This window comes from Scyliorhinus canicula, chromosome 2 (assembly GCF_902713615.1).
Source record: "Scyliorhinus canicula chromosome 2, sScyCan1.1, whole genome shotgun sequence".
In the NCBI taxonomy this organism is placed as follows: domain Eukaryota; kingdom Metazoa; phylum Chordata; class Chondrichthyes; order Carcharhiniformes; family Scyliorhinidae; genus Scyliorhinus; species Scyliorhinus canicula.
This window is the reverse complement of record NC_052147.1, coordinates 132,119,539-132,142,867: the sequence shown is the minus strand read 5'-3', so window position 1 is coordinate 132,142,867 and position 23,329 is coordinate 132,119,539. Positions and strand designations below refer to the sequence as shown.

Genomic DNA, 23,329 nt, shown 5'->3' with positions numbered 1-23,329 from the left:
GGGCTCACACTCTGTCCACATACAAGGGCGCACCGTCGTGGCCCTAACGATTCAGGGCGCCAACTACGCTAATTTCCAGCTGTACGACCTCTGCGCCCCACTCTTACTTGGACTCGACTTCCAATGTAACCTCAAGAGCCTGACACTCAGCTTCGGCGGACCGCGACCGCCGCTCACTATCTGCAGTCTAGCGACGCTAAAAATCGACCCCCCTCCACTCTTTGCTAACCTCACTCCGAACTGCAAACCCGTAGCCACTCGCAGCAGGGGGTATAGCCTGCAGGACAGGGTATTTATTAGAGCCGAGGTCCAGCGGCTCCTACATGAAGGAATCATAGAGGCCAGTAACAGCCCCTGGAGAGCTCAGGTGGTGGTCGTCAAGACCGGGGGAAAGTTCCGAATGGTAGTGGATTATAGCCAAACCATTAACCGGTTCACGCTCCTCGATGCGTACCCCCTCCCCAGGATTGCAGACATGGTTAATCAGATTGGCCAGTACCGCATATTCTCCACGGTGGATCTGAAGTCTGCATACCACCAGCTCCCAATCCGCCCAGAGGACCGCCACTACACGGCGTTCGAGGCAGATGGCCACCTCTTCCATTTCCTCCGGGTCCCCTTTGGCGTCACGAATGAGGTCTCAGTGTTCTAACGAGCAATGGACCGAATGATGGACCAGTACGGGCTGCGGGCCACGTTTCCGTACTTGAATGTCACCATCTGCGGCCATTATCAGCAGGACCACGACGCCAACCTCCACCGATTTCTCCAAACTGCCCAGAAACTTAATCTCACTTATAATACGGAGAAATACAATACGCACTACCAGGCTAGCCATCCTCGGCTATGTCGTGGAAAACGGGGTCCTGGGCCACGACCCGGACCGTATGTGCCCACTCTTACAAATCCCTCTCCCTCATTGTCCCAGGGCCCTCAAGAGGTGCCTGGGATTTTTCTCTTATTATGCCCAGTGGGTCCCTCAGTATGCGGACAAAGCCCGCCCACTATTTAAGATCACACTCTTTCCTCTAACAGCTGAGGACCGCCAGGCCTTCAACTGCATCAAGGAGGACATCGCCAAAGCTACCATGCGGGCGGTGGATGAATCCGTCCCCTTCCAGGTGGAAAGTGACGCCTCAGCAGTCGCTCTCGCCGCCACTCTGAATCAGGCAGGGAGACCAGTCGCCTTCTTCTCCCGAACCCTCTCCGCTTCGGAACTTCGACACTCCTCAGTCGAAAATGAAGCTCAAGCCATTGCGGAAGCCGTACGGCACTGGAGGTACTACCTCGCAGGTAGGAGGTTTACCCTCATCACCGACCAAAGATCGGTTGCCTTAATGTTTGACAACTCGCAAAGGGGCAAAATAAAAAATGATAAAATCCTGCGGTGGAGGATCGAACTCTCCACCTACAATTACGATATTATCTATCGACCGTGGAAGTTCAACGAGCCTCCAGATGCCCTGTCCCACGTGCGGCGGCGCACAAGTCGACCGTCTGAAAGCTATCCACAATGACCTCTGCCCCCCGGGGGTCACCCGGCTCACCCACAACGTCAAAACCCGAAATCTGCCTTTCTCCACCGAGGAGGTAAAAGCTATCACCAGGGATTGCCCGATCTGCGCAGAGTGCAAACCACACTTCTATAGACCAGACAAGGCCCACCTGGTAAAGGCCTCCCGGCCCTTTGAACGTTTAAGCATCGATTTCAAAGGCCACTTCCCTCGACCAATCAAAATGTGTACTTTCTGAACGTTATCGACGAGTTCTCCCGCTTCCCGTTTGCCATCCCGTGCCCCGATGTGACCTCCCACACAGTCATCAGAGCCCTGCACAGTGTCTTCACCTTGTTCGGTTTCCCCAGCTACGTACACAGCGACAGGGGTTCGTCCTTTATGAACGACAAGCTGCCTCAGTACCTGCTCGACAAGGGCATCACCTCGAGCAGGACTGCCAGCTACAACCCCAGGGGGAACGGGCAGGTGGAGAGGGAGAACGCGACGGTCTGGAAGACCGTCCTACTGACCCTCCAGTCCAGGAATCTCCCGATGCACTCCATGCAATTAGGTTCCTCCTGTGCACCGCCACCAACCAGACCCCTCACGAAAGACTATTTGTTTTCTCTAAGGGCACTACCACGGGGGTTTCGCTCCCATCCTGGTTGAAGAAACTGGGCCCGGTTCTCCTCCGAAAGCACGTCCGGGCACACAAAACAGATCCGCTAGTAGAGAGAGTGCTACTACTCCATTTGAACCCCCAATACACCTTAATTGAATACCCCGACAGCCGTCAGGACACTGTTTCCCTCCAGGACCTGGCGCCTGCAGGATCCAACTCCACCATCATCACCGCCGAGGTACCCCTCACACTACACCCTACCCAACCCCCCACGCTCGGCGCCCCCAAAAGCCTGCTCTCGCCCATCACACCGGTCAGGAATGAAGCTTGGGCCGAAACACCCCCGGAGTCCACCATCGTACCCTCACCAACCGTCACCACCCGAAGAGGCTGCAACCCCGGTGCTCCGCCGATCCCAAAGGAATACTCAGCCACCGGACCGACTCAATTTGTAGACCAGTCACCCCCGCCGGACTTGATTTTTTTACAGGGGGTGAATGTGGTGAATTATACTGCATTGTAATTCACACTGTATTGCATTGCGTTGTATTATGTCCTTGTGGGCTCTGTATATGAGCCGTTGCGCGGCTCTGCCCATAGGGGGGAGATGAGGAGTTTGTACTGGGCTTCACCCTTGGCTCTTCCCACTAACTGGAAGTATAAAGTGCTGCAGCTGTCAGCCTGCTCTCAGTTCCTCTGGTCGCAGGCTGGCTCAGTTGTAAGACTATTAAAACCACAGTTTACTTCCAATCGTGTGTCTAGTGAATTGATGGTCACATCAGTTAGCCAAGTGTTTCACTCTGGATTTGATGGAAGGGCTCAAAGGGTAGCAGTGTTGGTCAGCAAAAGGGTACGCTTCCAGATGGAGAAGGTAGTGGCAGATCAGGGAGGTAGATATGTGATTGTGGCCGGGGCGCTGGACGGGCGATTAGTGGCGCTGGTAAGTGTATACGGTCTCAACTGGGACGATGCGGGATTTGCAAGGAAGGTGTTTGGAGCCATTCCTGACTTGGACACACACGAGCTGATTGTGAGGGGGTGGTGGGGGGGGGGGGGGGGGGGGGGGGGGGGGGGGGTGGGGGGGGGGGGGGGGGGTGGGGGTACTGGCACCTGGTGCAGGAGCCACGGTTGCACAGATCACGGCCGCGCTTGCTGGTCCCATCAGGGGGGGCAAAGGCGCTAGCTGGGCTAATGGTGGAAATGGGAGGGGTGGACCCTTGGAGGTTCCTGCACCCAGGGGAACGGGAGTACTCGTTTTTCTCAGCAGTCCATAGGGTATACTCGCGGATTGACTTTTGGGTGGATATGGTGCTGGAGAAGGCGGTAGTGCAGAGGCCGAGGTGGAAACTGGATGTGGGGCTTTTGGGGAACCAAGTATTCTGTGAACAAATTGAAAAGGTAATTAAGGAATATGTAAGATTCAACTGTACGGGTGAGGTGTCAATGGCAGTCGTCTGGGAGGCTCTAAAGGCAGTAGTGAGGGGTGAGGTAATTTAGTTTAAGGCCAGGGTGGACAAAGAGAGGTTGGAGCGGCAGAGGCAAATAGATGAGATGTTGGAGGCAGATAGGAGTTATGCGGAGGATGGGGACCCAGCGATGCTGGGAAAGAGGAAGGAACTACAGGCGAGCTTCGACCGACTATCCACCAGGAAGGCGGTGCGCCAACTGAGGCGAGCGAGGGGTGCAGTTTATGAACATGGAGACAATGTTAGCAGGTCAGCTCCAGAGGGAGGTAGCAGCAAGGGAAATTCTTCATGTAAGGGATAGGGCCGGGAAGTTGGTGGTGGCTCCGGAGCTGATTAACAAGGTTTTTGAGGAATTCTACGATAGGTTGTACAGGTCAGAGCCACCTGGGGGAGACCGTGAGATGCTGGAAATTGTAGATAGGTTGGAGTACCCGAAGCTAGGGGAGGGAGATAAGGCTACATTAGAAGGAGCAATACTGGAGCAGGAGATAAAACACGCGATTGCGAGGATGCAGTCGGGGAAGGTGGCAGGGCCGGATGGGTTTCCGGTGGAATATTATAAAAAATTTAAGGATAAGTTGGCACCCCTGATGGTAGGGATGTTTGAAGAGGCGATAGGGTAAGGAGTGCTGCCGCAAACCTTGGGGCAGGCATCGATTTCATTGTTGCTTAAAAAGGATAAGGATCCGACGGAGTGTGGGTCGTATAGGCCCATTTCACTTCTTAATGTGGACGCAAAGGTATTGGCAAAGGTACTGGCGGGTAGGCTGGAGGGGTGCCTCCCGAAGGTGATAGGTGAGGATCAGACAGGGTTCGTGGAACGGACACAGCTGTTTTCGAATATTAGGAGGGTCTTGAACGTCGTTATGGCACCGGCGGAAGGGAAGGAAACAGAGGTGGTGGTGGCACTGGACGCCGAGAAGGCGTTTGATCGGGTGGAATGGGGGTACCTGATGGCCGTGCTGGAACGGTTTGGGATTGGTTCAAGATTTGTGAATTGGGTAAAGGTATTATATAAGGAGCCGAAGGCGAGTGTCCACACGAACAATATCAGTTCAAGATACTTCTCTCTCCACCGTGGGACGAGGCAGGGATGTCCCATGTCCCCCCTGCTGTTTGCGCTTGCGATTGAGCCGTTGGCCATCGCATTATGAAGTTCGGGAGCATGGAAAGGAATAGTGAGGGGGAGGATAGAGCATAGGGTGTCCTTGTATGCCGACGACTTGCCGCTGTATGTGTCGGAGCCGAGTGCGTCGATAGGAGGAATATTAGAGTTGCTGCAGGTATTTGGGTCTTTCTCTGGGTACAAGCTGAACTTGGACAAGCGTGAGTATTTCGTGGTGTCTCAACCGGGGGTGGGGGCAGGGGTGGTGGGGCTGCCATTCCGTAGGGCAGGGACTCACTTTAGGTATTTGGGAGTGCAGGTTGCCCGGGAGTGGGGAAGGCTTCGCAGATACAACCTCACTAGTTTGGTGGGGAGAGTGAAAGCCGACCTGGCGAGGTGGGATGGTCTCCCTCTGTCACTGGCGGGTCGGGTGCAGGCGGTTAAAATGAATGTGTTGCCGCGATTTCTGTTTATTTTTCAATGCCTACCGTTTTTCCTGCCAAAGTCTTTTTTCAGGGAGATTGAGGGGAGCATTACCTTGTTTATATGGGGAGAGAAGGTGGCCAGAGTGAGGACGGTGCTGCTACAGAGGGGAAGGCAGGCAGGGGGTTTGGGTCTCCCGAACGTGATGTACTACTACTGGGCGGCGAATGTGGAGACGGTGCGGAGCTGGGTCAGAGGGGTTGATTCCCAGTGGGTCAGAATGGAGGAGAGTTCGTGCAGGGGGTCGGGGCTGAAGGCACTAGCAACGGCCCCGCTCCCGATAGCTCCGGGGAAATACTCAGAGAATCCGGTAGTAATAGCTTCATTGAAAATCTGGAGGCGGTTTCGCCAACACTTTAGGTTGGGGGCAGGGTCAAGGGAAATGCCGATCCGGGAGAACCACAGATTTGAGCCAGGGAGGTGAGACGGAAGCATTCGGAAATGGGAAGAGAAGGGGATTAAGACTCTAAAACATTTGTTTCCTCGGGGTCGATTTGCAGGATTGAGAGAGCTGGAAGCGAAGTATGGGCTGGAGCAGGGAGAAGTGTTTAGGTATATGCAGGTTCGGGACTTTGCCAGGAAGGAGATAGAGTTTCCCGGAGGAACCGGCCTCCACGTTGTTGGAGGAGGTGCTGGCGGCAAGTGGACTGGAGAAGGGGACAGTGTCAGCGGTATACGGAGCTATGTTGGAAAAGGATAAGGCACCACTCGAGGGGATCAAAGCGAAGTGGGAGGAAGAATTGGGAGAGGTTATAGAGGAGGGGGTCTGGTGTGAGGTGCTCCGGAGAGTGAATGCCTCCACCTCGTGTGCGAGGTTGGGGCTGATACAGCTGAAGGTGGTGTACAGGGCACACCTCACGAGGGCAAGGATGAGCCGATTCTTTGAAGGGGTAGAAGATGTGTGTGAACATTGCAGGGGGGGGGCCCGCTAATCACGTTCATATGTTTTGGTCCTGTCCAAAGCTTGGGGAGTACTGGAAGGAGGTGTTTAGAGTAATTTCCAAGGTGGTGCATGTGAAGCTGCACCCGGGTCCCCGAGAGGCCATATTCGGGGTGTCGGATCAGCCAGGGTTGGAAACGGGAGCGGAGGCAGATATCATAGCCTTTGCCTCATTGATCGCCCGAAGGAGGATCCTGCTGGGATGGAGAGTGGCCTCTCCACCCTGTGCCCTGGCGTGGCGAGGGGACCTGTTGGAATACTTGACCCTTGAGAAGGTTAAGTTCGAACTGAGGAGAAGCTCGGAGGGGTTCTACAGGTCATGGGCACTATTTATTATGCACTTTCAAGAACTGGATAACATCGAACATTTTTTTTATTTATTTATTTTTTTAATTTAGTGTACCCAATTAATTTTTTCCAATTAAGGGGCAATTTAGCGTGGCCAATCCACCTACCCTGCACATCTTTGGGTTGTGGGGGCGAAACCCACACAAACATGGGGAGAATGTGCAAACTCCACACGGACAATGACCCAGAGCCAGGATCGAACCTGGGACCCCGGCTCCGTGAGGCTGCAGTGCTAACCCACTGCGCCACAGTGTTGCCCCGATAACATCGAACATTTGTTCCGGAGGGGGGGGGGGGGGGGGGGCCTGTGCATGTTGAAGATGGCTATGGGTAATCCCTGATTCCTTTTTGTTTCTTTGTCATTTGTTTATGTTAACATGCGGGCTAATGTCTGGGCATGGTGGGAGGAAGGGATCGTTGTTACTGTTATGGGGTTTGAGATATTTGTTGTTAGTTATTGATTGTTGTTGGGTGTAAATTCGGGACAAAAATTGTGAAAAAGGAGGAGAATAAAATTATTTAAAAAAAAAAGAATCATGCTCTAAGTGAACATGTTTAATACTGACATTAGATAAAATTAGACGATCACAGGAGCTTCTATATTTATACTCTGGGACTTTTCATTCAGAGTGCTTGTGGCAATATCACACATCTACAGAACATGGTGTCATCACACTGCTGTCGTGTTTATACAGGGCAGAACTGCAGTCCCACTGCACTGCAATTTGTTGTGCACGCAAGTAGATGACTTAATTCTTTCAGGGCTGATATTCACTGATATTTTGGTGGAGCATTTAGAGTATGAACACTCACTTTGCTTACTTATTCTGTCTCTTCCACAAAGTCGGTAAATTGGCAGATTCCATACTAATGCAGAACTACTGCTCAAAAGTCCAAATTCCTCAGTGAGGCAGACTTAAATTGCAATAAATAAAATTTTGCAATTGTGAAGTAGAATGGGTATCCAGCGGAGAAATAGTAGGAGAGATGGGCTGCATTACTATTAAAACACTCTGGGTTTCAATTGTTCCCAATATATCTGCTGGTTCTCTGTGGCAGTGAGGATGGCGTGACCGGGCCAGAGACAGGACATTACATCATACAGCAATTGGCACCTGAATGAAAACTGAAGCAACAATACAGTGGTATCCTAGAGTCTATTCATCATGCTCAGGGACAGACTGCAGCCCCAAAGAGTATGCGTGAGCTGGTGATGCAGTGAAATGTCCTCCTAAATTGTCAACAACGGTGATCGGGAGAGAAATTGCTGATTTTAGGAGATATGAACTAAATTCAGGTCCAATATTGACTATAGGATTTCAGGCCTGATACACTTCACGAACCAAGTGAGAATTGCATTCTTTTGTACAATGCTACCGAAAGTAGTTGATGACTTGTAGATGAGGGACATAATTCTACCCTACTGTATGTGCAACTTCCACTCAAGATATTGTTCACCAAAGGGAAGAAAGTGCCCAAATCCTGAACAGATGCTCACCTTGTTTCATCACACGGACCCCTCCATCCCGCATCTTTTCCCACAGTCCGTAACACTGACTTCCTTTCTCACACAAGACAGTGCCATTGTCCCGGTTAATGCGTTCCTCACTGATGCCTTGAACCTCGGTGCGGGTGTACGAGTCTCTAAAGGCACAAAGCCTCTCACCACTTTGGGCTGCTAGAAACATAAATAAAAATTAGAACAATATTACAAGTTATAAGGTCATTACTGAGGCAAACATTCTAAACAGAACTGTAAAAGTTTCAAATGGAAATATCTGAGTCACTAAATTCCAGGCAAATGGATTTAAAATAACCAAGAACAGCCAATTCCCGTTGGTTCACAGTGTTACGTTATTCAACAAATATCATTGTGATTCGTCCGCCTTTAATTGTACATGATGACTTGCTTGAAAATTAATCATTTTCACTGCAAAGCACTTGTTTGTTTGCATGCTTTATTATTCTTACCTATTACTAAAAACTAAACATCAAGTCTAATTGCTTTGTGTAAGCACTCATTAACATCCACATTGTGACCTGCCTGACACATTGGATTTACTGTATTTCATGGCAAGCAATGATAATTCTTATGTTTATCACTGTTTTTCAAGGACAAGCAACTTGCAACATGAGTAAGACATGGGAATATCATCTCACTCACCTACAGATCCTGGGTGAAGGAAGGGCTTGCCCGGGAGTTTGAGATGTGGAATTGGGGGGCAGTTCATCATGATTTTTCTTTCCATCTAATTGCCCTTTCCCTCATATTATGTTTAGCAAGCCAGATCAGGAAAGGTACGAGTCACCCCGAGTGAAAGTGATAGTGCCTCAGGTCCAGCACTTCACAATGCTCAATTCACTATGTCCCTCATTCCATAATACCATAAGACATAGGAGCAGATGTAGGCCACTCTACCCATCAAGACTACTCCACCATTCTCCGGGCAGCACAGTGGCACAGTGGTTATTACTGCTGCCTCACGGCACCAAGGTCCCAGGTTTGATCCCGGATCTGGTTGGTCACTGTCCATGTGGAATTTGCACATTGTCCCTGTGTTTGCGTGAGTTTCACCCCCACAACCCAAAGATGTGCAGGGTAAGTGGACTGGCCACGCTAAATTGCCCTTAATTGGAAAAAATGAATTGGGTACTCTAAATAAAAAAAAAAAATGACTGCTCCACCAGCCAATGAGGTCATAAGATCATGGCTGATCTGATATAATCATCAACTCCATTTCCCTGCCTTATCCCCTTAACCCTTGATTCTCATACTGATTAAAAATCTGTTTTATAATATAATCTTTATTAGTGCCACAAGTAGGCTTACATTAATACTGCAATGAAGATGCTGTGAAAAAGTCATAGAATCATAGAAGTTACAGTGCAGAAGGAGGCCATTCGGCCGATCGGGTCTCTACTGGCTCACTGAAAGAACACCCTACTTCCTCCATCCTATCTCCATAACGCATTAACCCCAACTAATCTTTTGGATACCAAACGGCAATTTAGCATGGCCAATCCACCTAACCTGCACATCTTTGGACTGTGGGAGGAAACCAGAGCACCCGGAGGAACCCACGCAGACAGGGGTACAGACTCAACACAGACAGGAACCCAAACTGGGAATCAAACCTGGGTCCCTGGCACTGTGAAGCAACAGTGCTAACCACTGTGCTACCACATACTTGAGACCTAGACTGTACAGTAAAGAATTCCACAGAATAACTACCCTACGAGAGAAGAAATTTCTCCTCATCTCTTTCTGAAATGGGCGACCCGTTCTAGACTTTCCCACAAGATGAAACATCCTCTCAGCACGTATCCCTCTGAGAACCCAAAATGTCTAGGTCACCTCTCATTTTTTAAGCTCCAATGAGTACAGGCCCAATCTACTCAACCTCTCCTCATTAAGAAAATCCCTTCATGCCCAGGACCAACTCAGTGAACTTTCTCTGGACTATCTCCAAGGCCAGTATATATTTCCTTAGATAAGTGAACCAAACTGTTCACAGTATTCCAAGTGTGGTCTAATTAATGTCTTATATAGTTTTAGCAGGACTACCTTGCTCAAGCACCAGCCCAGATATAGCCGCTCAAAATAAATTAGTGGAAAAGTAGAGGGGAAAACATTCGGTAGCAGTGGCGGACTGGCCATGGTGTCAGCTTGCCCGATGGCAAGTGGGCCCCCTATATCAAATAAAAATGCAATAAAGAAACAAACACAGACAACTGTTTAGTAATAAAAAGGAATAAGAAAAAAAAAGAACAGGACACAAATAAGCAGTGCATGAAAAAGAACGAAGCAGGGGAGGTAGTGGAAGGATTTGGAATAGGGGTTCCCGGGTCGGGCATAATTAAGGAAATTCCATGTTTTCAGCAAGAGTGTGTGAATTTAAAGATAAAGTTACAGTTCGTGATTTGAGATGGTCGGCAACTTGAAAGGATATCAAGCAGTACATAGGGTCGTGAGGTCACCGAAAAGCAGAAGCGGTACCTTTGACCGTGAATTATGAGGTCAAAGATATTGAAGTGATAAGCCATGATCGGTAAACTCAAAGGGTTGCGACTTGTAACACTACACTGGTATCAAACTGGACATGTTAACTTTGGTCGTAGGACCATTCTTAATGTCTTACTATAGTCGGACCAAACTTCTACGTTTCAACAGTTGTCTCAGTTGCTTGCTGGTGTGAACACTGGACAGTGGATTGTCTCCTCTTCTGAAGCTGCATAGGCCACAGTAGTATTGACTAATGAACATAGCCTATTGAAGTGTAAGTAAGTTATTTTATATTTTTTTATCAAGTAGGGGTTTATCTGGTGTTCCTTCAAGTTATTCTTGCAATCATCAATATTCATTTTTCCCAATGTGGGCTATTTTTAATTAAGTTTTTATTTCAGGAATGTTACCCCTACCAGCATGGAAAAAAAGAAGCATAAATCTGGGTCACTAAAACGCAAAGAACAAAAAGAAGCAGAAAGGAAGGAATCAGCCAAGCGATGCAGGCCTATTACAGAGTTTATAATACCACAAGCACAATCCACATCAATATCCAGTTCTGCAACAAATAATCAAGAAGCAAGAAACAATGCTCATGGTGATGATGCAATGACATGCGAGTTACAAGAACAGAGAAGAGCTACTTTGAATGTAGAGACAAATACAAGTGCATCCATTACTAATCAACCTAGGCCCAATATTTCTTCTGGCTTCCTTGTATCTGTACTGCCTGTAGTTGCAACATCTGAACACATAGCTTCAACTAGTGACAGGGAATCAGATATTCCTTCAAGCATAAATGACTTGGTTTCTGAAGCACATCCTGTAAATGAACCTACGCAAGAAAATGAAAGATCAATTACTGGAATCTTCCAATATCCATCACGAGCAAAGCTAAAACAGTTTTTTGCTGAGCATCCACTTCAGCCACTTGATGATCTGCCATTTGATGCTCGTTTGTATGAGAGGAAAATTATGAATGACTCAGTCCCAAGAAAATGGCTAACATATAACAAAGAAAATAGATGCTTATATTGTTCATACTGCTTAGCCTTTGAGTTTCCCAACACTTGTAATCCATCACCCTTTGTACATGGCTTTAGTGACTACAGGCGTATTAGCCAGAGCTTGACTTTACATGAATCGACAACAACACATGTCAGAAATGCTCAGCAATATATTAGTGTGGTTAATGATGGCACCTTAGATAATTTTGCAGCATCACTAATTAAAAGGAAAGAAGAAGTATTGAAGCAGAGAAGTATTGTCATGAGGATTATAGACATCATAAAGATGTTAGGCAAGCAAGCACTTCCTTTTTCGAGGTCACAGAAATGAATCGGCCTACACTCTAGATAATGAAGTTCTGAATCATGGCACTTTTTTACCTACAGTGCAGTTGATGGCAAAATATGACCCCATTATGGCAGCTCACGTTTCTGCGGTGCAAAACAAGTCTAAACAAAGAATCTTAGAGCAACAAGGAAAGGCTCAAAGTAAAGGCCGTGGTGGACTTGTTACATACCTGAGTAAAACAACTATAAACATGTTAATCAAAATTATGAAGAATATGATACAAGAAAGAATTAGTCATGAAGTTTCTCGAGCAAAATATTATTCTTTTCAGGTTGATTCAACACAAGATAATTCATCCATCGATCAGTTTAGCATTATTATTCGGTATACTGCTCAAAGGCATTATCTGTGAGCGACTACTTTCAGTTGTGCCAAGTAATGATGGTACAGGACAGGGACTTTTTGATCTATTGATTGAAACATTACAGCATCTTAAAATTGACCCCCCAAAATGTTTATCTGATAGCACAGATGGCGCTGCAAGCTACCATGGCCAATATAATGGTTTACAAAGTAAAATTGCTGATGTGGCTGATCAACACGTTCATATATGGTGCGATGCCCATGTCTTGAATTTGGTGATAACTTAAACAACAAAATGTTGCGTGCCGGCAGTTTCTTTTTTCAATTTGCTCCAGAATATAGCAACTTTTGTGAAAACATCATACAAGAGAATGGCTGTATGGATAGAAGTTGTTGGAAAACATCTAGGACAAGAAAAAATGAAACCATTAAAGCTAATTGGTGAGACCAGATGGTCAGGAAAATCCAAAGCAGCAACAACTATATTTGGACGTTTTGATGATACCGCTGCCAGTACTTTCGTAAATCTATTGACATGCTTATCAATGATACAAGATTCAGAAAAGTTTGATGCAAAAACAAAACATGAAGCAAATGTTTTACTTCAAAGTCTTCTAAAGTTTGAAACCATATTGACAGCATTTACTTACTTGTATATATTTGAAACTACAACACCGTTATCAAGTTATCTACAGACAAGTGGTTTAGATATGTTTACTGCATGGAGTTTGGTAGATTCAGCTACAACAAAGTTGAAGGAACAGACAAGAACTTTTGATAACGTTCACAGCAAGGCTTTGGAATTTGTAAATAAATGTAATGACAGGATTTCACAGATGAATATGGATGAAAATCAAACATTGGAAATTGATGCGTTGGAAACAGCATTGCCAGTTAAGAGGCAGAGGAAGAAGAAAAGAATGGCAGATGAGCTTATTGATGATTAAAGAAATTCCTCAGATTCTCTAGCTGATTTTCGAATAAATGTGTTTAACCTAATAATGGATCGCATTGTCCAGTCACTAGAATCACGCTTTGTACAACACAAACAGTTGTATAAAGATTTGTCCTGCTTGGACCCAGCAAAGTTTAAAACTATTGCAGAGAAGGGCCTTGAAGATGAAGCATTGGTAGGTATTATTAAGCTGTTTCCACAAATCAGCAAAGATCAAGTAATATTGGAATTGTTTTCTTTTGCTTCAAACTTTGATGTATTAAAGCTATTGCTTAATGATGGTGAGAATATGGATTCCAGTTGCAACAATTGTAAAATTTGCAGCACTTGCCCATCGTGTGTACTAAAAATTCTGGCATCCAACAGACTTCTTGACAAGGAATATGATAACCTTTATGAACTTTATAAAGTCATCTGCACGCTATCAGTTACTCAAGTCCAATGTGAGAGGACATTTTCAAAGCTAAAGATCATAAAGACAAGGTTAAGAAAGTTGCTGTCTGAGGAGAATTTGGAATCATACATGTTGCTATTGAAAAGGAATTGTTAGATGAATTGGATGCAGAAGCAATTATTGGCAGATTCGCACAATCATCTAGCGAACTCAAACGATTGCTCTTAATATAGTGGACTGCATGCAATGCTCTATTGTGCTTTTGAACTATCTGTTAATGTGTAAATTGTGCAGTAAACTATTTAAAAATATCAACCAATTACTTAAAAAAAAATTTTAAATTAAAAATTCAATTATAACATTCTGCATTTACATTTATATTCTACTGCCAGTAATATGTACAGTACATGTACACTGTAATTACTAAGAAATACACATTTTTTCCACAAAAATTTTAATTGTACCCTTTTTTCCATATGTATTTTTTGAAAATGTTATTTATTCGTTATGAAAATTAAATGATAGCATTGGGTGGGCCCCCTTTGTCTCCTGGCAACCAATATTTTTAGACCCAGTCCGCCTCTGTTCGGTAGCATAGCATGAGTAAAGAACAAAATCTTGTTGAATTCATTCGGCCCATCGAGTCTGTTCCGCCATTCAATTATGGCTGATATGTTTCTCATCCCCATTCTCCTGCCTTCTTCCCATAACCATTGGCACTCAAATTGCTAAAGCTTGGTGTGCCAGAGTGGACTCTAAGCATTTGGGGCTGGTTGGAGACGCGTTTGTATGTTTGGTGTGTATTGGATCTGGTTCCAGGGGCTGGTTTAGCTCACTCAGCTAAATCGCTGGCTTTTAAAGCAGACCAAGCAGGCCAGCAGCACGATTCGATTCCCGTACCAGCCTCCCCGGACAGCGCCGGAATGTGGCCACTAGGGGCTTTTCACAGTAACTTCATTGAAGCCTACTCGTGACAATAAGCGATTTTCATTTCATTTCATTCACTCTACAACTGCAGAGGCTTTGCCCATGGGCATATGTGATTAAAGTTAATTACTGCAGGTGCTGGAATCGGAAATAAAGAAAATACTGGACAATCTCAGCATGTTTGACGGCATCTGTGGAGAGAGAAGGAAGCTAACATTTTAAGTCTGGTGACTGTCAAAGCTGGAGAGAACTGGAAATAGGGTCAGATTTATTTTAAAATTTTAGAGTACCCAGTTCTTTTTTTTTCCCAATTAAGGACCAATTTAACATGGCCAATCCACCTGTGCTGCACATCTTTGGGTTGTGGGGGTGCAACTCATACAGACATGGAGAGAATGTGCAAACTCCACACGTACAGTGACCCGGGGCCGGGATCGAACCAAGGTTCTCGGCGCCGTGAGGTAACACTGCTAACCACAGCACCACCATGCCGCCCCGGACAGATTTATATTGTTGTGGGCGGTGTCGAATAGTGGGGTTGGATAAGGGGCCAGCGGTAGGTGGAGGTTGACAAGAGGTAAACCTTTACCTTAAAAAAGGTAAAGGGGCAGGTGTTACACCGTCTGTGATTGCATGGCAAGGTGCCGTGGGAAGAGGGCGAGGTGCTGGGGTTGATGGAGGGTTGGACCAGGGTATCCTGGAGGGAATGGTCCCTGCAAAATGCTGACAAGGTTAATGAGGGGAAGATGCGTGAAGTTTTGGTGTCCTTATCTGAGGAAGGAATTTTTGCTATGGAGGGTGTGCAGCGAAGGTTTACCAGGTTGATTCCCTGGATGGCGGGACTGTCATATGAGGAGAGACTAAATCGGTTAGGATTATATTCATTGGAGTTTAGAAGAGTGAGAAGGGATCTCATAGAAACTTATAAAATTCTAACAGGCCTAGACAGGGTAGATTTAAAAAGAATATTCCAGATGGTGGGGGAATCCAGAACTAGGGGTCATAGTTTGAGGATAAGGGGTAAACCTGTTCCCGTACCAGCCTCCCCGAACAGGCGCCGGAATGTGGCGACTAGGGGCTTTTCACAGTAACTTCATTGAATCCTACTCGTGACAATAAGCGATTTTCATTTTTTCATTTTAGGAATTAGGTGAGGAAAAATGTCTTCAGAAGGTGAATCTGTAGAATTCGCCACCATAGAAAGTAGTTGAGGCCAAAACATTGAGTAATTTCAAGAAGGAATTAGATTTAGCTGGGGCTAAAGGGGTCAAGGGATATGGCGGGGAAGGCGGAATCAGGGTATTGAACTTGATGATCAGTCATGATCGTGGTGAATGGCAGGGCAGGCTTGAAGGGCCGAATGGCCTCCTCCTGCTTCTATTTTCTATGTGTTTCGTGGTGGAATTATGCTGGAGTTGGTGAAACTGGCGGAGGATAATTCTTTGAATGCGGAGGCTAGTGGGATGAAAAGTGAGGACAAGGGGGACCATGTCCTGGTTCTGGGAGGAAGGGGAGGGGTGAGATCAGAGGTGCGGGAGATGGGTTGGACACAGTTGAGATGCCTGTTGTCTACAGTGGGTGGGAAACCATGATTAAGGAAGAATGAAGACATGTCAGCAGCACCATTTGGAAAGACATCGGAACCGGTGCAACGGAGGCGAAGGAACTGGGAAAATGGGGTGGTGCCCTTTCAAGATGTGGGGTGTGAAGAGCTGTAGTCGAGGTAGCTGTGGGGGTCAGTCGGTTTAAAATGGATTTTAGTGGACAGAAATCCCCAGAATTTAAATAGAAAGGTCAAGGAAGGGAAGGGAAGTGGCAGGGTCCATATGAAGGTGATAAAGGGGTGGAAATTGGAAGCAAAATTAATAACATTTTTCCAGGGTCAGGCAGGAACATGAAGCGACACGGAAACAGTTATCGATGTACTGATAAAGGAGTTGTAGGATGGGACTCAAGTAGGACTGGAACAAGGAATGTTCAACATACCCCATAAAGAGACAGCCAAAACTGAGACCTGAGACCCATGCAGGTACCCATCACCACACTACTTTGAGACGTGTTAACGGATAAATTGTTCAGTGAGAGGACAATTTCAGCCAGATGGAGGAGACTGGTGGTGGATGGGATTATTCAGGAATCTGATTTACATGGGAGATCACTTCCAGTATGGGAGAAGAATGCAGTAACCAGCATCTCTGATGTGTGTCCATCCTTCTTTGGTGAAGCAGCTCCTCCGCTTCTATGCCCATCAATGTGCCATGCGCTGGGTGCGCAGCGACTGAGGAGTGTCCAGGGTGCCTGCACAGGCCCCGCCAGCCAGACGATGGCACCAACTGGGCATCAAAGCCAGCAACCCACCTGCCATGCCACCGGCAGCAAAGGAGCGGCACCTCGACATAGCACCCACAGCCGTAAGTTAAAGACACAATGGGCAAAACTAGCAGTATCCACGGGATGGTTTTGTTTTTTTTCCCCCTATCGCTGTATACTGTTGATGATCCAGCTGGATATTTTCACTTTGTCTTATGTTATTGCTCTCACATAAATTACTTATTGCTCAGAAGCCATCACTGTTCTGTGTGCTCAAATGGTTTCGGCCTCATAAATGGCTGTGGAGAAATATCCAGAGTATCAAGTTTGATTACTAAGGCAATTTGGCTTATGCAGTGGTTATGTGTGAGGTGTTTGGGATTGGGCTGGTGCCCATGGACTCTGTGGAAATGCAGGGCTAGCTGACAATGCACTGAATCAGGGCTTCCTTGTGTCCCTGCCCCCCAAGGTTCGTGGTTTCAGCCTCCTCTCCCTCATTTTCTAGCTGCATGGGATCTGTATCCAGGTCTACATCGCAGTCCTCATCAGTGTCTTCTGGTTCAGAGATTCACCCTTGGAGATAGCAAAATTATGAAGAGTGCAGAAGACAATAAGCGACGCTCACCCAGGCGGATCAGGCCATATCGGTCCAGGCATCGGAACATTACCTTTAGAAGGCCAAAGGTCCTCTCCACCACCCTTCCATATACATAGCAGCGGTTGTATCTCTCCTCTGCTTCTTTCCTCAGGTGCCTGACCGGCATCATCTGCCACCTTCTCAACGGATACCCCACGTCACCAATCATCCACCCGTTGAAGCAAGCTGGAGCAGTGAAGACCCCTGGCAGTTACGAATGGCGCAGTATGTAGTCACTGTGGGAGATGCCCGGGCACCTTGTACAGACTTGCAGAATCTGGTTCTTATGGTCAGAGTCTATCGTTTATGGAGTGAAAAGCCTTCCTGTTGACAAGAGTGCCCACCTGGCATCTTGATGGCCTATTGGGTGCAATTGATGGCACCCTGGGTGTGGAGAATCCTGCTATTGCAGCAAAGCCTCTGGCAGCTCAACCTGGCTGACTTGGTCCATCCTGAAAAAAAGGAATGTTCCCACCTGCCTGAACAGAGAGTCAGTCACCAGCTTCACGCAGCTGTGTGCACTGACAATGATACTCCACAAAATCGCTCACAGAGCCCTGGGATGATCCAGATACTTAACAGCTTAGTGTCACAGTTAACTTCAGAGCTACGGGCATTTGGAATCCATGCATATAATTGAAGGCTATCTCTGGGCCACTCTTCTGGCAGATGGTCGTTACATTGAAAGTCTCCGTCTCCTGCGGCATTGGACCTGTCATGTCCCGATAGTTTGATCGCTGCCTGCACACCCTGGCAGCGATCATGGTGGCATATCCTTGCCCTCCCTGTTGGCCCTAATCAACTTGTGCCTATGTTTCTGCCCAAGGATGATGCCTGCAACCACCAGGCCTCCCTTCTCTTTGCCCCTGTACTCAGAGGTACAGCCTGGTGAGTATCCTACACCCATCTGCAGGTATGCAAATAGGGCTGACCCGTGCATAGAGGGTAACAGTGGGATCCAAATCTCTGGTGCAAAAGGATAGCAATGACCTGTAAGCTCCACATTATGATGAACCGTACACAGAAAAAATGCTCTCAGTACTCACAAACAGCCTCTCACCACACATCCAAAAAGTAACTCCTCAGCTTGCCTTTGCTCCAGTCCTCTTTTATCTTGCCATTGATTGAGGAAAGTGTAAAAATGTTTGGTTCACCTGCCTATGTTGCACATGAAACAAACTTAAAATTGCATGGGAAATGTAATATACTGGTCAATTGGGGAGATAATCCCCTCAAATGGCTGAGGCAGATTGTCAGTGGACACATTGCCAATCCGCGCCTGCGCCCACAGACCGACATAACACGCGAGTGCACAATGATGTTGGGATGCATTCCCGATGTCATAATGCACAATTTCACGTGCTTGACCATGAGGGGCTGCACGATGATGAAAAATAGGAGACACTCGAGGATAGATCCTTGAGAGGACCCTACTGGTAAGGGAGAGGGAGCAGGAAGAGAAGCCATTGCAAGTGATTCTCTGGCTATGGCTGGATAATCTTCGAACCAGGCCATTCATATTCAATGGACAATGGGGAAGACATATTAGAGGATGGTATTGTGCTCTACCATGACAAACGATGCAAATAGGTCAAGAAAATGAGGATGGATTGATTACCACAGCCAGTCACAGGGGATGTCCTTTCTGTGATCTCACTGATAAAGGCTATTTTAGTACTGTGGAAGAGAGGTTTAAACAAGGAGTTGCTGGAAAGATGGTCATAGATTTGAAAAGCAACAATATGTTCAGGGACTTTGAGAGGAAAGAGAATTTGGAGATGGGGAGGTAATTTGCAAGTACAGATGGGTCAAGGCGTTCAATTTTCAGGTGAAAATAGAGAACTTTTGGATCATGGATGGGCAGCTGAGCCCTGTCGCTTGCAATTTCTGTGCCATATGGGAACTTCAGGACACTTCATGCGTCTTAGGCGGTCATTTATGTAGCTCCAGCTATTTGAGCTTGAGCTCAGGACTTTCAAGCTTGAGGGGCAGCCAAAGTCAGTGTGGAACATCATAGAGGCTGAAAGCTTCCGAGATTGTACATTCCAGGAAGTGATCACCCACAGTCAGTAAGAGCTCAGAACTGGAAATAGGTGGCCATCTGTTAGGGTAGGCAAAGGCATGAAGTGCAGGAGTCTTTGGGATGTGTGCCACTCTCAAACCAGTACTCAGGAATCGAGACTGCTGGGAGTAATCACACCTTGAAGGAGCACAGTCCAAACCAGGGCACCAATGGGTAAGCGATTGTACAGGAGGGAGCAGTCAGTTAGAGGTTCCAGAGTTCCGGGGACAAGCATTTCTGTGACCGTATTTGAGGCCCACTTCGTGTGTTGTCTCCCTGGTGCCAGGATAAAAGACATATCAGAGAGGTTACAGACTATTGTGCAGGTGGAAGGAAGTGAGCCAGAAGTTGTATGCACACGTCAGTACCAATGACATTGGGAGGGGACAGATATCGAGGTTCTACATTTAAATCTACAGGAGTTAGAAAGGAAGTTAAAAAAATAAGAGCTTAAATGTAGTAATCACTGGACTCTGGGTACCGGCTCTGGGTCACTGATCCTGTGCTACGTGCGAGTGAAAGTAGAAATAATACATTTTTAAAAATAAATTTAAGAGTACCCAATTCTTTTTGTTTTCCAATTGAGGGGCAATTTAGCGTGGCCAATCCACCTGCCCTGCACATCTTTGGGTTGTGGGGGTGAGACTCACAGGGACACGGGGAGACTGTGCAAACTCCACAAGGACAGTGACCCGGGGTCAGGATCGAACCCGGATCTTCAGCGCCGTGAGGCAGCAGTGCTACCAACTGCGACATAATGCAGGCCCAGTAGAAATAATAGTGAGGGAGGATTAATGCATGAATATTAGTGTCACCAATATTTAGGTCAGAATGGTGATTGCCCAACATGTAGTCAGGCCTAAGCAGGCATAGGGCACCTTCAGTACACTCGGAGCCTGTCTTTTGAAGACCTGAATATTGCACTCTAAAAGACGACGGAATATCTAGCTTTTGATCATTACAATTGTATGATTGGTACAGGGGTGGGTGGGTACATGCATGCAACAGGATCAGGTTATCTCTGGTGCACACCACAGACAAATAAACTGTTGATGTCCATTGCAAGCCATAAGAAATAAATAATTGATAAGATACTGCAACATGGCATGCTCCTATGCAACTGTACTTCACAGCAAAAGTCAACGTCTTCTCAGGAGGGTAGTGATGAATATTGTTGATGGAGTTTCAAGTAAAATTAAATGTAAATGTTATTAATTACTATATTAAGATTATTAAGATTCTCTCCAAAGACACAGATATAACAGTATTAACAATGGTGCCTGGCGCCATGGTCCCAGGTTTGATCCCGGCTCTGGGTCACTGACAGTGTGGAGTTTGCACATTCCGACTTGTGGGCAGCACAGGTGGATAGCACTGTGGCTTCACAGTGCCAGGGTCCTAGGTTAGATTCCCTGCTGGGTCATGGTCTGTGGAGAGTCTGCACGTTCTCCCCATGTCTGCGTGGGTTTCCTCTGGTTTCCTCTCACAGCCTAAAGACGTGCAGGTTAGGTGGATTGGCCATGATAAATTGCCCCTTAATTGGAAAAAAAAAATGAATTGGGTGCTCTAAATTTATAATAAAAAAAACAATGGGCTCACAATTCTTACAATCTTATGATCTAAACAGCTAATTATAAAAAATAATTTCAAGGCTGGGGTTCTGATAACAGTCAGAAAATTTCATTCTTGTTTATGATGCAATCTGAATCCCAATAATAGATTATGCCCTTGTATCCATTTTATTATATTGAAAACAACACAGCAACCAAAGCTCTGATATGAACTGTGCTGCAAGCACAGGAATGCACCTGTGGGACTGCAATGTGAGGATACTGGTGTTTCATGGGTGCGATTTACCAGCTGAGACAAGCCAGACACAGGACGGAATGCGGCCAGTACATCCCACAACCGAGGGCTCTCCTACGATGTCCAACGAGAAACCTCACGAGTTGTTGTAATTTGGGTCCCACCCACAATGGGCAGGATCCAGGCTTGCATAGTTAAGTGAACTTAACTTCTCACTTGACTATGCCTATGCCAGATCTAACCACCCTTCATGATATACCGGCCTTGCTGAGGAGATGCCAGCCGGGTGCCATTTGGCACTAATACAGTATCCACAAATGGGGACCAGGCATAATAGCATTGGGGGGGGGTTCCTCCCAGGCGATCTGAAGTCCCCGGATAGTTGGAATCTGGAGGGGAAAGGGTGGCACCCTGGTACTGCCGATGCCAGCTGGGCACCTTGGTACTGCCAGCCTGGCTGTGCCATGGTACCCGGATAGCATTTTACCTGTGCCAGGGATAGGGCCCGAGAGTGCCCTACCCATATCTGGTGGAGTGCAGGGCGGGGACACTTAATGAGTGTTCCGTGTGGATGATTTGAGTCATTGTAACAGTTATTGGTGTCAGTGTCCGTTGTGGTATCTGTTATATTGAGCGTTTCTTCTTGAGAATTGTGAGAATGATCTGATGTTGCATTGATGTTGGTGACATCAGTCATTTGTGGTGGATTTGATTCCTCTTCTTTGATTCCTCTTCTTTACTTCCTTGGTACTCCTCTTCTAGAGTCATTTCTGGTTCATTTGAATCATCATTGATTGCTTTGAGCTCCTCTTCTGGAGTTATTTCTGGTTCATTTGAATCACCTGTGGTTTCTTGGTGCTCCTCTTCTGGAGTCAAAATCTTCACAATTTCATTTTGTTGTGGGTCGTGGTGCTCCTCTTCTGGAGTCAAAATCTTCAAGATATCTATTTACGTGGTCTCTCTGGACTCTTGGTGCTCCTCTTCTGGAGTCAAAATCTTCACGATTTCATTTGACGTGGTCTCTCTGGTCTCGTGAGTAGCCGCTCTCTGATTGTTGAGTGCTTCTGTACAGACGAGCTGAGATCTGTCAGTCTTGCTGTGATCCTGCACATCCTGTATGCCGATTGTGATCACAATGTCACTATTCTCACATACAGTGGGTAGACAGTGTCTTCTTGTTGGTAAAATGGGCTGGGTAGACTTTCATAGTCTTTTTGGTGTTCACGCGAGCTTGGTAGACCTTCATAGTCTGCTGCTGGTAAGCTCAGAAAAGGTGGATAGACCTTCATAGTCTTGCATAGCGTTCGCTATGGAGTGTTTGCTTGCTTCTATTTTGGAGTTTGTCAACGAGCTGTCTGTGGAGGCTTGCGTCGCGCTCTCTGTGGAGTCGTGCAATGTTCTCGCTGTGGAGTCAATCTGTGCTCTCTCAACGGAGTCCTTCTGTGGTCTCTCTGTGGCGTCGTCTTGGGTATTTGACAGGTTGCTGTCATTCAATGTATCGACGATCTGCCATGGCATCATGGTATTGGATTCATCTACCGTGAGTAGAGTCGTGTGAAGCTGTGCAACCGTGTTGCTGATGCTGTGATCAGCAGATCCGAATAACTCAGCCATGCCCGAGTAGTATTGTGTGTATTGTTCAATAGACAAATCATCTCTTTTTATTTTGGAGTTGTCATTGTGCTCTTCACTTTGGGTGGGTCAGACTGCTTGTGCCAGGGTGTTGTGAAAGTTATTTTCAACTGCTGGTGTAAGTTCAGGCATTGTTCTGTCTTTAGAGGTAAGAAAATTGTTTTTTTTTCAATTTCCGTGCATTTCCTTTTTAAGTGGGCGTGGTCCGAGTCCTCTGACGTCATGCTGCTCGTGACATCATGTGTAGGGTTCAATTGCGCAATCCAAGTTTCCTTTACTGTGCGCTCTTTTCGAAACTGCGAATGCGTGGCTTCTTACACATGCGCAGAACACTGTTTCTGCCAGTTTGCGTCTTTTAGGGTAGTGCGCATGTGCGTACTGGCCAGAACGCTCTCGCTCAAGATTTCTGGCAATCAAAAAAGTGCTGTTGCATTGAGTGAGATTCTGCCTCATGTTGAGTATTCGTGCCATTTTTACGGATTTT

The 23,329-nt window shown here is 46.7% G+C and overlaps 1 protein-coding gene across 2 annotated transcripts in view; it reads right to left on the bottom strand.

Moving 5' to 3' along the window:
* bmpr2b (bone morphogenetic protein receptor, type II b (serine/threonine kinase)) overlaps nt 1-23,329 on the bottom strand; it is a 392,181-nt gene that overhangs the window by 220,152 nt on the left and 148,700 nt on the right. The window contains exon 2 of one of the 2 annotated variants that reach the window (XM_038786943.1): nt 7,959-8,138. In XM_038786943.1, the coding sequence (XP_038642871.1) occupies nt 7,959-8,138 (180 nt within the window). The remainder of the gene's footprint in view (nt 1-7,958; nt 8,139-23,329) is intronic. The other variant, XM_038786948.1, reaches the window with a different exon arrangement.